The sequence below is a fragment of the Saccopteryx bilineata genome, chromosome 3, assembly GCF_036850765.1.
Source record: "Saccopteryx bilineata isolate mSacBil1 chromosome 3, mSacBil1_pri_phased_curated, whole genome shotgun sequence".
Classification (NCBI taxonomy): Eukaryota; Metazoa; Chordata; class Mammalia; order Chiroptera; family Emballonuridae; genus Saccopteryx; species Saccopteryx bilineata.
This window is the reverse complement of record NC_089492.1, coordinates 222,332,696-222,348,151: the sequence shown is the minus strand read 5'-3', so window position 1 is coordinate 222,348,151 and position 15,456 is coordinate 222,332,696. Positions and strand designations below refer to the sequence as shown.

At 38.0% G+C, this 15,456-nt stretch overlaps 1 protein-coding gene across 1 annotated transcript in view; it reads left to right on the top strand.

The window, feature by feature from the left end:
- The window catches only part of GIPC2 (GIPC PDZ domain containing family member 2), an 84,719-nt gene extending 77,722 nt beyond the window's left edge, over positions 1-6,997 (top strand). The window contains exon 6 of the mRNA XM_066268828.1: positions 1,373-6,997. Within this exon, the coding sequence (XP_066124925.1) occupies positions 1,373-1,551 (179 nt within the window). The 3' untranslated portion in view covers positions 1,552-6,997. The remainder of the gene's footprint in view (positions 1-1,372) is intronic.
- The last annotated feature ends 8,459 nt before the right edge of the window (positions 6,998-15,456 follow it).

The following is a 15,456-nucleotide window of genomic DNA, read 5'->3' as shown; positions in this document are numbered from 1 at the left end:
GTTTTCTTTCTTTCCCTATTCATCTTTCTCTGACAGTGACAAACCTGCATCCCATTATCCTGTGTATTTGTGTATGTGTGTTTATGTGATCAGTTCTCATGTATGCAACCAATCTCTCGTTAGTATGGCTCTTGCCCCCACCTCCTGCCCCTACCTACCCTGTGCTGTCCTTTCTATACCTGGACTCTCCACCGGGCAGTCCAGCCATGTGGAAGCTTCTTTACATTACTAGGGCTTCGACCCCTGCACCGTGTCAACCCATCCACATCCCACTTCTGCTTTGATTGTAGTGCCCTTCTGTGGAATCTCACTTCCCCTTTGCCTGTGTATGTTAGTACTGAACTGTTTGAGATGAGTAACAGTTATTAAATGCTCTTAAGAGCCCTTCTGGGTTTTAGCTGAAAGACCAGACCTCTTGACTCATTCAGAGAAATCATACAGTCTTTGATTCATTCAGCCTTAACCTGGGAGGAAAGGAGAGGCTGGGGTTTCACCTGGAGTTTCTTCACCCAAGTCTCAAACCATATCTACATCATCTCCCAGTCAGTTGGGACAGTTCCCATGGGAATATGTACTCATGGAAATGCTGGTTCCTCAGACATAAAACATAAAACTTCGGTAACTTACTAGAAAACCATCTTCATTGTCTGTCCCAAAATGGAAAGGGGCTCAGAAAATGTTACCTGATTCCATAAGTGGAAAGATCTTACCCTTCTCCCTGGCTTGATTGACCTATTGGAAGTTGGTATCCTTGGTCATTTTCCTTTGGAGAGGTAGGACTAGGTGTTATCACAGTGGAAGGGGCTGGTAGAGGCGACAGATAGTGCTGGTGACTATGGGGGTGTGTGAGGGAAGGCGGTACCTTTTCCTGGCAGTGTGAGCCACAGGGCTTTCTTTTAGGAGTCCTTGCTCTACCTGTAGGAATGCCAGAGCTTCCCCTGACGGGCTCCGAGGTGGAGGAGAGGGCAGGGGTGCAGTGGGAAGATTGTTTAAAAATCTCTTTGCTAGCCTGACCTGTGGTGGTGCAGTGGATAAAGCCTCGACTTAGAATACTAGGGTCACTTGTTCAAAACGTTGGGCTAGCCTGGTCAAAGCACATGTGGGAGTTGATGCTTCCTGCTCCTCCCCACTTCTCTCTCTCTCTCTCTTTTTCTTTCTCTCTCCTCTCACTATAATGAAAAATTAAAACCTAAAAAAAAAAAAATCTTTGTTACCTTGATATGTGATGGAGAGTATCTTACTACTTTTAATTCATACTAAAATATGATATTCGTGCATGTTGCTTTTAGGAAGTAATTTTCCTGGTGCTATTTTTCTCAGTCCTCTGATGCTGTCTCATATGTCAATAATTTTTAAAAATTGTTTTTGATAGCTACCGCAATCTTCGAAGCTGGAAAGGACAAGCATAATACAGAAGAATTTTCTGTGGCACTTGGTAAAACCTTTGGAGACTTTGAGTTCCCACAAGAATTGGTCTTTGAAGTTTGGGGAGCCATCGGTGATGCCAAACGAGGATGTCGCTATGTGGATGATCCATCACTGGGCAAGTGAACCATTGTTCTTTTATAAAAAAACAAGAACAAGAACACCCTATAACCTGGCCTATGGTGGTGCAGTGGATAAAGCATGGACCTGGAACACTGAGGTTGCTGGTTTGAAATCCTGAGCTTGCCCAGTCAAGGCACATAGAACAGCAGACAATGAACAGCTAAAGTGAAGCAACTATGACTTGATACTTTTCGCTCTTCTGCTTCCTCTCTCTGAAAAATCAATAACTAAAGTCTTTAAAAAAATTTTAAAACCTTGTATGATCTGCGTTTAGGTACTGTTATGTACTCTGGTTTGGTTTTATGTGTATAGAATACATTCTTTGTTTTGACATACAGTTGTAATTTCTGAGTACATTTTAATGCAGTTGAAGATGTAGTGTGCTCAAAATATATTACCTAAAATTTGATCAATTTTAATATTCATTCAACAGTTATTTGTAAAGTACGTTTTAGGGAGTATGTTAAATAGATTTTGCTCCCCATTAATACCTCTACCTTTGGTTTGTTTTCACATGTAAGTAAGTGGTTGATTGCAATAACTTCGCAGTTCTTTTGCAAAATTTTATTGCAGTGACAATTAGAATTGGAGTATGATTTGCTTCATAGTATCTTCATTTCCTTATAGTGGCTTGAACAGAATATGTTTGAAAAATGAAATGTGAGCTATACGTACTCTAGGTCTAGAAGCATTGTTTTAGTTTCTAATCCACTGAGTAAGGGAAGGAAGATTCCTAAAGCTTGTTGATTGATGTCTATGATCTACTTTCTTTCTTTCTAAAACTGGGATTGATTGACTTTTAACTTATGGTTCTTTATATGATATATTGCTTCTTTGCTTCTTAAAACCTATTGTTGAAATTGGCTGTGCTGTGTATTTGCATGTGTGGGAGAAGGGTGGGTGGAGAAGGCAGATAGGGTGGAAATTGCTTCTACTTGATTTTGTAAGTCAGTTCTTAAAACATTATTTCATTTTCACCTGTACCTCCTTCCTATGTTACTCTTTATAAGCACTCCTGGGAAGGTTTTTTATAGTCTTTGTAGAACTTTTCTTTTGAGAGATTTACTCAGACATTAACTGTGTTTGAGAACACTTTTTGGGTGAACGAGCAATACTTTTAAGCTCCCTACACTTTAGAGGAGACACCATCAGAAACAGACTTCCCCACCCCCTGCAGTAGAAATAAAGGAGGAAATGAGAAAATATATTGCCTATCATTTTAGAGTTCTAACAGACCCTCTCTTAAACCTTACATTATTGAGACAATTGGTGGTAAGTGATTGTCTTACTACTTTTATTTGACATTTTACGGAAGTAAGAGAAAAGGACATCAATAGTTTCAACACAGATCACTTAATAAGGCAGAGCCTGGTGTGAGCAAACATTGTTCTAAGTGCTAGAAGGAGAGGGCTGTGTGCTGCCGTGGTCATCGGGAATCATAACGGGGAGGGTGTGTGCAGGGAACTCTGAAGTAGCTCCCTTCCCATGCTGGGTTGATGCTTAGATACCTCTGTTTTCTGGTGCAGCTTTGCTTTGACTGCCCTCTACTGCCTTTCACTTAAGTTAATGCTGTGTAGCTGGTACTCACTGTCTCATTTATCTGAAACCTGCCCAGAAGCATTTTTAGTTTTTAACATTTAACAAAAGTAGTTGTATTTATGAATTGTCTTGTGCTCTTGTTCATCAGTTAAAAATTTTTTAAATGGAACTCTTTGGGGTGACATTGCTTAATAAAATCATATATGTTTTAGGTGTGCAATTCTATAATACCTCATCTGTATATTGTATTGTGTGTTCACCACCCCAAGTCAAGTCTCCTTCCATCAACGTTTATCTTTCTTTAGCCTCTTCTAGCTCCCCTACCTCCTACTCTTGCCGTCATTTGAAAATAGAATCCAGCTCAGGGTTACTTTTTTTATATGCTAATTGTTTTGTGGGTTTTATTTTCTTGGAGATTCCCAAATGCTTATTAATTTTCAATATTACCTCTCTTATTAGGAGACCCACAAAAAAGAAGTAATATATATATTTTTTATTTTATTTTATTTATTTTTTATTTTTTTATTTTCTGAAGTTGGAAATGTGGAGGCAGTCAGACAGACTCCCACATGCACCCCACCGGGATCCACCTGGCATGCCCACCAGGGGGCGATGCTCTGTCTATCTGGGGCATTGCTCTGTTGTAACCAGAGCCATTCTAGCGCCTGAGGCAGAGGCCATGGAGCCATCCTCAGTGCCCGGGTCAACTTTGCTCCAATGGAGCCTTGGCTGTGGGAAGGGAAGAGAGAGACAGAGAGGAAGGAAAGGGGGAGGAGTGAAGAAGCAGATAGGCGCTTCTCCTGTGTGCCCTGGCTGGGAATCAAACCTAGGACTCCTGCTCGCCCGGTTGATGCTCTACCACTAAGCCAACCGGCCAGGGCCAGAAGTAATATTTTTTTAAGGATGAAAGTTATTGGATGACTTAGGAGGCCCAAAGAAACATTTTAGTTTGAATGACAAAATACATTTCTTGTCATTAGAAGTTAGATTTGAAATGATGAGTCATTATTTATTATTGGTGAATGTCCATTTCTTCTTCCTTATGGGCATGCTTGAAGATTGACAGTTGGTGCCTGACCTGGCGGTGGCGCAGTGGATAGAGCAATGGACTGGGATGCTGAGGACCCAGGTTCGAAACCCCGAGGTCGCGAGTTTGAGCACGGGCTCATCTGGTTTGAGCAAGCCTCACCAGCTTAAACCTAAGGTCGCTGGCTTGAGCAAGGGGTCTCTTGGTCTACTGTAGCACCCTGGTCAAGACACTTATGAGAAAGCAATCACTGAGAAACTAAGGTGCTGCAACAAAGAATTGATGATTCTCATCTCTCTCCCTTCCAGTCTGTTCCTTTCTCTGTCTCTGTCACCAAAAAAGAAAAAAAAAAAAAAAGAAAAAAAAAAGATTGACAGTTGGTGCCAATTCCTCGATTTATGGAATCTCCAATTCATATAGTGTGTGTGCTCACCGTGATCTCTCTGTGGTTTTGATGTGTAGAGTACTGATGTCCATGCACAGCGGTCACTGTAATTGTCAGCACTGAATGGGCAGTCATCATTATTAAGGGCTTCAGCTGGGCACAAGTGCTTTAATACTAATAGATTTTTCCTTCAAATGTCTTCATCTCTTACCTCTGTAGCTAAACTGATAACAAGGTCAGTTTCTTTATGTCCCTTTGTTCCCTTACCTGAACATATATGTATTTGTGAACTTGGTGCCTTTTAGTGACTCTCAGTGCACACAAGGAGCCTGCTTTCTTTTTAAATGTCACAGTCTAATGGTGTGGGCTACTGTTTTGCAGCTACAGCGAGATGAATCATATTTTTTAAAACATGCAATTTCATTGGTGCCACTAAACATTTTCAGAAGGTCTTTGTCCTTTTCTCTTGTTCTGTCATTTTTTTTCCAGTGGAGAATGATCACTTTTTCTTGATTTTCAGTGGCCACTGAGCATACACTGTGCACTGTGTGCTTTCTCCTCAGGAGAGCATGTAAGTGATGACTGGACATTAGGTTCCATTGGTCCCTGTGTATAGCTTGGTCCTCCTCAAGTGCACACATTCTGATGGTTACAAATAGGCACATTTTGTTTTTTTGTGATGTTTTAAAAAATGTAATTATATAATGATATGTTGTGAAACTTGAGTTCAATTATAAAAGCAGTAATCAGTTACCTGCCTGGGCTTCATAATTTCTTTGGGGTTGCTATATCCAACATTATAATATGACTAAATAGAGATAACTTAATTTTTCCAAACGATTTTTAATTTGCAATATTTCTCATGTAACTTTAACAAATACATATCTTTCAAGTAAAGCATACTTTATTTGGGTCCATGTCATTGCTATAGAACTGCATCAAGTTTAGAGAGAGCCTTCCTGATATCTGTCAGTTATCATTGTCTACTGAGCATCATAACAAAATAAATTTTATTTCCACATGATGTTTCAAAATGCTGATTTTTCTAAAAAAAGCACAGTTATCCACCAAAGCTATAAAACATTGATCATATAAATCCCTCTTCCTTTCTGATGCATTTGAAAACATGGATCCCAACAGCATTGCTGCTGTTCTGTTGGAAGAAATAGACTAGGAGTTATGAGTAATAAAGAGGGAGGAGATGCTGTTGAACTCATAGTCCCAAGTACTAGTGCTCTGTGTGACATGCACATTTCTTGTCCTCTTGACACAGATTGAAAGAGATATCAGAGTAATTGCAAGTCCTTACAGATATCATGGTTATAAAATATTTCTAAGATTGTGAAGGAGACATGTGGAACAGCCTGTGCCTACCTATTACCTAAAGACCTAGTTCTAAAAGCTACTCATGGTTATTACCAGTTAGTAGGGTAAAAATTTGTTATGACAGCCCTGGCCAGTGTGTTGATGTCCTGGGTTCAATTCCCAGTCAGGGCATACAGGAGAAGTGACCATCTGCTTCTCCACCTATATCCCTTCTCTCTCTCTCTCTCTCTCACTCTCCCTCACTGCCTCCCATAGCCACGGCTCGATTGATTCAAGTGAGTTGGCCCAGGGCACTGAGGATGGCTCCGTGTCATCCACCTTAGGTGCTAAAAATAGCTTGTTTGTCAATGGAGAAACACCCCAGATAGAACATTGCTCCATGGGTAGCTTGCCAAGTGGATTCTGGTGGGGGCACATGTGGGAGTCTGTCTCTTTGCCTCCTCTGCTCTCAATTAAAAATAAAGTTCAGTTGGAGATATTAAATATCTGTAAGACTTAAACACAGCCATAAACATTTTTTGAAGCTATACTAAAAAAAATTAAAAGAATTCTGGAAGATTGTTTTAAGTAAGCATTAATATTTTAAACTGTGCTATGTAAGAATATTGTATATAGGTAAAATATTTGACTTTTATGGGAAAAAAGTTTTTCCATTTTATAAAGCTCATACTATATACCAGGGGTCCCCAAACTACGGCCCCTCGGGCTGCATGCGGCCCCCTGAGGTCCTTTATCTGGCCCCTGCTGCACTTCCAGAAGGGGCACCTCTTTCATTGGTGGTCAGTGAGAGGAGCATAGTTTTCATTGAAATACTGGTCAGTTTGTTGATTTAAATTTACTTGTTCTTTATTTTAAATATTGTATTTGTTCCCATTTTGTTTTTTTACTTTAAAATAAGATATGTGCAGTATGCATAGGGATTTGTTCATAGTTTTTTTTATAGTACGGCTCTCCAATGGTCTGAGGGACAGTGAACTGGCCCCCTGTGTAAAAAGCTTGGAGACCCCTGCTATATACTTTAAAGTATATATTTGAGATTGGCTTTTAGAAATCTAGTAAACAATATGTGAAATTATAAATTATATTTTGATGTTTAAAAATATATTACTGTATTTGTTCTTATAAATGTATAAATCTTTATATATTGATCAAAAAATTACTTGTAAAGCTATAATAATTTTATATTAGGTATATTTAATATGAATCCTTAAAATAAAAATCTTTTTGTTAAAAATGTGATGAATGTTTTTATTTTGAAAAAAATAAAGATTTGAAGTTTTAAATATTAGACCTTTTAGTTTTGTTCAAATAAATGACAGGCATTACACATGTGATTTTTAAGGTCTTTACATTTTTAACATTTTTGGTATATTTTTTCTCAGCTTATTTTGTATAAGGTATAACTTCTAAGATCTTTAAGTTTTAAATCCCCCAATTTTTGCTTTAATTCAGTAAAAATACATGAGATATGTACTATAGAATATAATAGTCATAAGCTGTTTCTGTTATAAGATAGGGTTTTAGCCAGAGTGACACTTTCCCTTTTGTTCAATTGATTTTATAGTAGTAGTTTCCAAATAATAATGTGAGTAAGTAGAAGAGCCCATAGCTCTTAGGTAGTGATGTTTGCTTTTGAGTTTATTGTCTTCTTTACACAATTTGAAGTCCCTATCAGAACTGTTAAAAATTTCATGTCTCCTTACAAATATCATGCTAATTCCATCTTTGTGGTGAGGCCCAGGTGTCTTCACTTTGACACATCCTCCCGACAATTCCAGGGGAAGTAAATTATGGACATTGACTCGACTCTGAGGTCTATGAAGATCCTGGCCTAGGACTAGGGTGGAGTTATAGATGTCACTACAAGAACTCTAAACAGAGGCTTAAAAGACATCGCTGATACAGTTAGATAAGTGGTAAAATGGATGTAAAGTAGTATGGGAAAAAGCTGTATGTGAATGTAGGATTTCCTTTAATTTCACTAAGTGGGTGATTTACTAAATGTAAGTTGGTATTTTAGAAGAATTTATCTTAGAGAAATAGGCTTCTCAGATATATTAGCCAATAATACACCTGATAAAAGGTTAATATCCAAAATCTATAAAAAAATTCATACAACTCTACAAACACTCAAATAAAAGAATGGACAGAAGACCAGAATAGACGCTTCTCCAAAGAAGACATACAGATGGCCAGTGGACATAAAAAGATGGTCAGGGTCACTAATTATCAGAAATGCAAAATAAAACCACAATGAGATATCAACTCACTACTGTCAGAATGGCCATCATCAACTAATCCGCAAACAACAAGTGTTGGTGAGAGTATGGAGGAAAAAAAACCCTCGTGCAGTGTTGGTGGGAATGCAGACCTGTGCAGCCACTGTGGGAAGCAATATGGAATTTCCTCAAAATATTAAAAATAGAACTGCCTTATGACCCAGTGATTCCAATTCTGGGAATTTAGCTGAAGAAAACTGAAACACTAATTCAAAAGAACATATCCACCTCATTGCAGAGTTATTTACAACAGTCAAGATATGTAAACAACCCAAGTGCCCATCAGTAGATGAGTGGATAAAATAACTGTGGTACATTTACACAATGGGGTACTATTCAGCTGTAAAAATGAAGTCTTATTATTTGTGACAGCATAGATGGACCTAGAGGACATTACATTAATTGAAATAAAGTCAGTCAGAGAAAGACAAATACCATATGATTCCACTTACATGTGGAATTTAAAGGACAAAATAAATGAAATTGAAACAGACTCATAGACACAGGACATTCCTTTTTTTATAAAATTAAATTTAACAGGATGACATTGATCAACAAGAGTACATAGATTTTGGGTAAATATCTCCACATCATTTGACAGTCGATTATGTTATATACCCATCACCCAAAGTCAAATCATCCTCTGTCACCTTATATTTGTCCCTCTTTATACCCTTTTCTCAACTGCCTTCCCCCTAATCTCCCTTCCCCTGGTAACCACTTCACTCTTATCTATGTCCGTGAGTCTAATTTGGTATCCCACCTATGTGTGGAATCATACAGTTTTTAGCTTTTTCTGATTTACTTATTTCACTCAGTATAATGTTATCAAGGTCCATCCATGTTGTTGTAAATGATACTATGTCATCGTTTCTTATGGCTGAGTAGTATTCCATTGTGTATACTGTATATATCACATCTTCTTTATCCAATCCTCTATCGAGGGACACTTTGGTTGTTTCTATGTCTTGGTTACTGTGAATAATGCTTTGATGAATATGGGGGTGCATGACACAGAACATTCTAGTGGTTGCCAGATGGGAGGGCAGTTGGAGGAATGTGTGAAAAAGTTGAAGGGATTAAGAAGTACAAATTTGTACTTACAAAATAGTCACAGGGATGTCAAGTACAGCACAGGGAATACAGTCAATATTGTAACTATGTATGATGCCAGATGGGTACAGGAAATAGTGAAGGAGAACACCTTATAGCATTTATGATTGTCTAACCACTATGCTGTACACATGAAACTAATACAAAATAATGTGGAATGTAAACTGTACTACTACTACTACTACTAATAAAAAGAAATAGACTTCCCAGTTGGTACATTATGGGTTAATCCATAGGATGGTTTTATACCAGTTCAATTCAGTGTTTTATGCTTAATGTTGATAAATATTAGCTATTTATCTTACTCTCATGGGGTATTTTATCCTCTTCTAGTTTTGTAGGTGAGAATTCTTGAAACAATGGTTTCTAAAGAGCAGTTTTGCTTTTCGTAGAATGGAATTGACATGCATGATAAGAAGACTGACTTCTCTGGTGGGAGTAACTGAAGTGGGTGCTGTGGTTTTGATTATGGAAAGGCTACGTTTGTAAAAATGCTACATGAATTCTCCTTGTATAGATGTTTCTCTTAGTGAGGTCCCCTCATGCAGGGGTAGAGTGCCAAACTTAATTTTCTTTCTTATGTGTCATCTAAAGATATGGGGGAAATAGTATTTGAGATTTTAAAATATTACAGATCCAATGAATTTGCCTTGAAAAAGCAGTTTCTCTGAAAGTTATCATATCTACCCTCTTATTGTTCAGATAGGCTATTATAAAAACAACTTAATTTGTTTTAATTTTAATAGCTTTCCAGTGAAAAATAAACAAAAATATAAAAATGAAATAAACCAAAGACTTTCTTCTGCATAAAACAACCTAAAATCTTCCTCTTCTGTCCTGGAAAACAATAAAGAAATAAAGTCCTGCACACTGAAGGAATGGTGAAGAACCATGCCACACTTTAGCTTTGGGAGAAGGATAAAGGCAACACTGTAGCCATCTTCCAAAAAGGTCCTTCCCTCTTCTCCACTCCTTTTGTTCTTGGCTCTTTCATTCTACCCAACTCCCTCCACCCACGTCCTTAGATCTGGGACCTGGGTTCTTATCTCCCACTCTTCCCTCTTCTTAAGTTACTCATCCACTCCCATGGCTTTAAACATGTGTGTGTGTGTGTGTGTGTGTGTGTGTGTGTGTGTGTGTGTGTATGACATATATATAAATATATCTATATATAGATATAGATATAGATATATATCTCCACTGCATCACCACAGGTCAGACGGAAGAAACTCTTTTCAACAAACACTTAGTACTTATTAAATGCCACATACTGTACCTAAGTATTTTTCCTTGAGTGCTGGCTAGTTGGCTCTTCCCCTCCTGCAGCCATGGCTCAAATGGTTCGAGCAAAGTTGGTCCTGTTGCTGAGGATGGCTCCATGGCTTCACCTCAGGAGCTAAAAATCGCTTGGTTGCTGAGCAACGGAGCAGCGGCCCAGCTGGGCAGACCATTGCCTGGTAGGGGACTTGCTTGGTAGATCCTGGTTGAGGTGCCTGCACGACTCTGTCTCTGCCTCCCTGCCTCTCACTTGAAAAAAAAAAAGTATTTTGCCTTGAAATTTTATGGCGTGTTGGATCATTTCAAAACATTTGAGATCCTGGCAGATGAGAAAGTGCTAAATGGCAAAGAACGGGATAAACTTTCTTTGAGGGAATATATTTTAATTCCTACAAAGAAAATGTTCGTTACAAACTTATAAAAAGATGTCAGCAAAATAAACCATTGTTTATTTTAACAACCATAAGGTTGGTAAAATTTAAAATTTCTGTTTAAGTAAGAAAATGTATTTTCAGCTAAATGATAACTATTGATAAGAAAGTGAAAGGCTTAAGCGTCCTCACTTAGACTTGGTCTTCTTAAAAATAGACTTTTTTCCACCAGTGTTTAGGTCTGGTCTGATAAAAAATTTCTTAATAAATGTTGGGTGAATTTATGCTGAATAATTTATATTAGTAGACATTTGTGGTATATATTTGTTAATGCTTTTAAGAAAAATATCCAAGGAGGCTGATTGTGCAAAATAGTTTTTTTTAATTGATTGATTTTAGAGAGAGAAAGAAAGAAAGAGGGAAGCATTTATGTGTTGTCCCACTTAGCCATGCATTCATTACTCGCTTCCCATATGTGTCCTGACCAGGGATGGAACCTGCAGCCTTGGTTTTTGGGTTGATACTCTATGTCTAATCAACTGAGCTAAAAAGCCAGATTTCAATATAGGGTTTTAAAAAAATTTTTTATTTTTTTATTAAGTGAGAGGGAGGGAGGCAGACTGATAGACTCCCACATGCCCCCCAAATGGGATCCACCTGGCAAGCCCCCTACAGGGCAATGCTCTGCCCATCTGGGGCCAAGCAACTGAGCTATTTTAGCACTCTGATGTGAGGCCATGGAGTCATCCTCAGCTCCTGGGGTCAACTTCCTCAAACCTTTCAAGCCATGGTTGTGGGAGGGGAAGAAAGAGAAAGAGAGTCAGAGACAGAGGGAGAGAGAAAGAGAGAAAGAAGGGGGAGGGGTGGAGAATTACTTCTGTGTGCCTTGGCCAGGAATCAAACCCGAGACTTCCAGACTCCAGGCTGTTACTCTACTGCTGAGGTAACCAGCCAGGGCTCAATATAGTAATTTGAGCCCTGGCTGGTTAGCTCAGTTAATTATGTCACCCCAAAAAATCAAGTTTGTGGGTTTGAATCCCCAGTCAGGGCACACATGGGAAGCAACCAATGAATGCATGACTGAGTAAAACAGTAAATAAATTTTTCACTTCCCTCATGCTTCCCTCTCCCTCCCTCTTTCTGTCTTTAAATTAAAAAAAAAAATTAAGTCCTAGCCTGATAGCTCGGTTGGTTGGAGCATCCTCTCGGAGTGCGAAGGTAGTTCGATTACTTAGGGCACTTATAGGAGTAGCTCGATGTTCCTGTCTTTCTCTCAAAACAAACAAACAAACAAACAAACAAACAAACCCAAAACATAATAAATTGAAAGAATTTGGAAGATTATTCTAAATTAAATATTAAATATAGTGTTTCATGAAGATAGATTATTTTTCAGTTCAGTTTAAAACTTGAAATATGTATTTACTAAGTAAATGATCTTCAAGATTGATTTAATGAGCAAATAAAAATCTGGTAATTAGCATAATTTATTGTTGAACATTTTTATAACTATTTAAACCAACATTTCTTGATCCAAAATGTTTGGAATAAAATGTTCTGATTCAGTTTGACCAGGTGGTGGCACAGTGGATAGAGCAATGGTATGGGATGCTGAGGACCCAGGTTTGAAACCTGTTGTTGCTGGCTTGAGAGTGGGTTTACTAGCTTGAGCGTGGGGTCACCGGATTGAGTGTGAGATTATAGACATGATCCCATGGTCGCTGGCCTGAGCCCAAATGTTGCTGGCTTGAAGCTGAAGCCCAAGGTTGCTGGCTTGAACCCAAGGTTGCTGACTTGAGCAAGGGGTCAGTGGCTTGGCTGTAGCCCCCAGTCAAGGCACATATGAGAAAGCAATCAATGAATAACTGAGGTGGTGCAACTATGAGTTGATCGTTCTCATCTCTCTCCCTTCCTTGTCTGTTCTTCCGTTTGTTCCATCTCTCCTCTCTCTCTAGCTAAAAAAAGAGTTCTGATTCATTATTTTGAATAATTAAACATATATCATGTTTAGATAACCTATTTTCAAAATTTAAGAATATAATAAAGTGTGCCACAGGACCACTATTATCAAACACAGACATGTACTTGACTCAGGAAATACTTATAGTATGTCATTAATTTTCATCATGAACATCTATTGTGCAATAATAACTAATATTTCTTAATCATTTACTCTAGGTACTATACCATCTGACCTACCAATGTTATTTCTTTGTATTTATTTATTTATTTATTGTTGATTTTAATTTATTGTGTTTACATAGATTCTAGTGTTGCCCCGAATGCATCCCCTCCTCCCCGTATTCCCCTCAACATCTCCCTTGCCCCCCTCCGCATTGCGCCCTCTCCCCTTCCCTTCAGCTTTATCCCATCCTATCATCCCCTTTTCCTCTGTTCTCTTTTCCTCTGGTCCTTTTGATCTCTCCTCTGTCTCAATTCTGTTCCTCAGTTCACATTGTTCATTGGACTCCTCGTTATTTCATGTGATCCTCTTCTTAATCATAGGAAGTTATTACAGTATCTGTAAGTATGAAAAATTAGTCAAGAGGGATTAAAAGATTTGCCTACAATCATTCAACTACTATTATATTATAACAGGATAACTGGAGTATATATGTATTCACCATTCGCATTTATTTCCTTGATTGACTTTTGAAAGGAAAGTGAAAAGCAGTATAATTTTTTAATAAAGTCAATGAAAAAAATGAAAAAATATTTGGGCCCTGGCCAGATTGCTCAGTTGGTTGGAGCTTCATCCCAAAGCACAGAGGTTGCTGGTTTGATCCCCAGTCAGGGGACATACAGTAACAGATCAATGTTCCTCTCTCTCTCTCTCTCTCTCTCTCTCTCTCTCAAATTAATATTTAAAAAAATAAAAAGGAAAGAAAAAATATTTGGCATGTTTAAGAACCTTTCATTTGCATGTATTTCAAATTTAAAATGGAACAGTTGGAGACAGTAATCTTATTATTAGCTAATAGTTCTCAGGTCCTGATATAATCTTTTACCTTTCCCTAGTGAATCTGGAAGGATGAGGGTATTGTCAGCTGGCTTTGAATGACTAGTCTTAAGGATTTTTCTGCTAGTTATTGGGTATAAAAATAGTTGTCTGACTTAGGGCTCTCCTGAGACTATGAAAGCATCAAAGCATTCTTTCAGGATAAGAGTAAAGGTATATATTTTTTTGTGCTGGCCACCAGATTTGGAAGGGGTTGTGTTCCACAGATATGGATGATACTTCTGGCAAAGTTCTTTATTTATGTATCTCACAAATAATTGAGAGTCTGCTGATTTTTAGCTATTCAGCTAGTCATCATAAGTGCTAAGAAAGAAGACTAAATTATAACCCCTGTTTTTTTGAGGGGCTTGCAGGAGGCTGTTATGTACTGAATGGTATACCTCTAAAATTTATATGTTGAAGTCCTAATTTTTTTATTTTATTTTTATTTTTTTATTTTTTTAATAATTTTATTTTTTTAATGGGGTAACATCAATAAATCAGGATACATATATTCAAAGATAACAAGTCCAGGTTATCTTGTCGTTCAATTATGTTGCATACCCACCACCCAAAGTCAGATTGTCCTCTGTCACCTTCTATCTTGTTTTCTTTGTGCCCCTCCCCCTCCCCCCTTTCCCTCTCCCTTTCCCCCCTCCCCCCGTAACCACCACACTCTTATCAATGTCTCTTAGTTTCACTTTTATGTCCCACCTACGTATGGAATAATGCAGTTCCTGGTTTTTTCTGATTTACTTATTTCGCTTCGTATCATGTTATCAAGATCCCACCATTTTGCTGTAAATGTTCCGATGTCATCATTTCTTATGGCTGAGTAGTATTCCATAGTGTTTATGTGCCACATCTTCTTTATCCAGTCATCTATTGATGGGATTTTTGGTTGTTTCCATGTCCTGGCCACTGTGAACAATGCTGCAATAAACATGGGGCTGCATGTGTCTTTACGTATCAATGTTTCTGAGTTTTTGGGATATATACCCAGTAGAGGGATTGCTGGGTCATAAGGTAGTTCTATTTTCAGTTTTTTGAGGAACCACCATACTTTCTTCCATAATGGTTGTACTACTTTACATTCCCACCAACAGTGTATGAGGGTTCCTTTTTCTCCACAGCCTTTCCAACATTTGCTATTACCTGTCTTGCTAGTAATAGCTAATCGAGCAGGTGTGAGGTGGTATCTCATTGCCGTTTTGATTTGCATTTCTCTAATAGCTAAAGAAGATGAGCATCTTTTCATATATCTGTTGGCCATTTGTATTTCTTCCTGGGAGAAGTGTCTATTCATATCCTCTTCCCATTTTTTTATTGGATTGTTTGTTTGTTTGTTGTTGAGTTTTATGAGTTCTTTGTATATTTTGGATATTAGGCCCTTATCTGAGCTGTTGTTTGAAAATATCATTTCCCATTTAGTTGGCTTTCTGTTTATTTTGTTATCAGTTTCTCTTGCTGAGCAAAAACTTCTTAGTCTGATGTAGTCCCACTCATTAATTTTTGCCTTCACTTCTCTTGCCTGTGGAGTGAAATTCATAAAATGCTCTTTAAAACCCAGGTCCATGAGTTGAGTACCTATG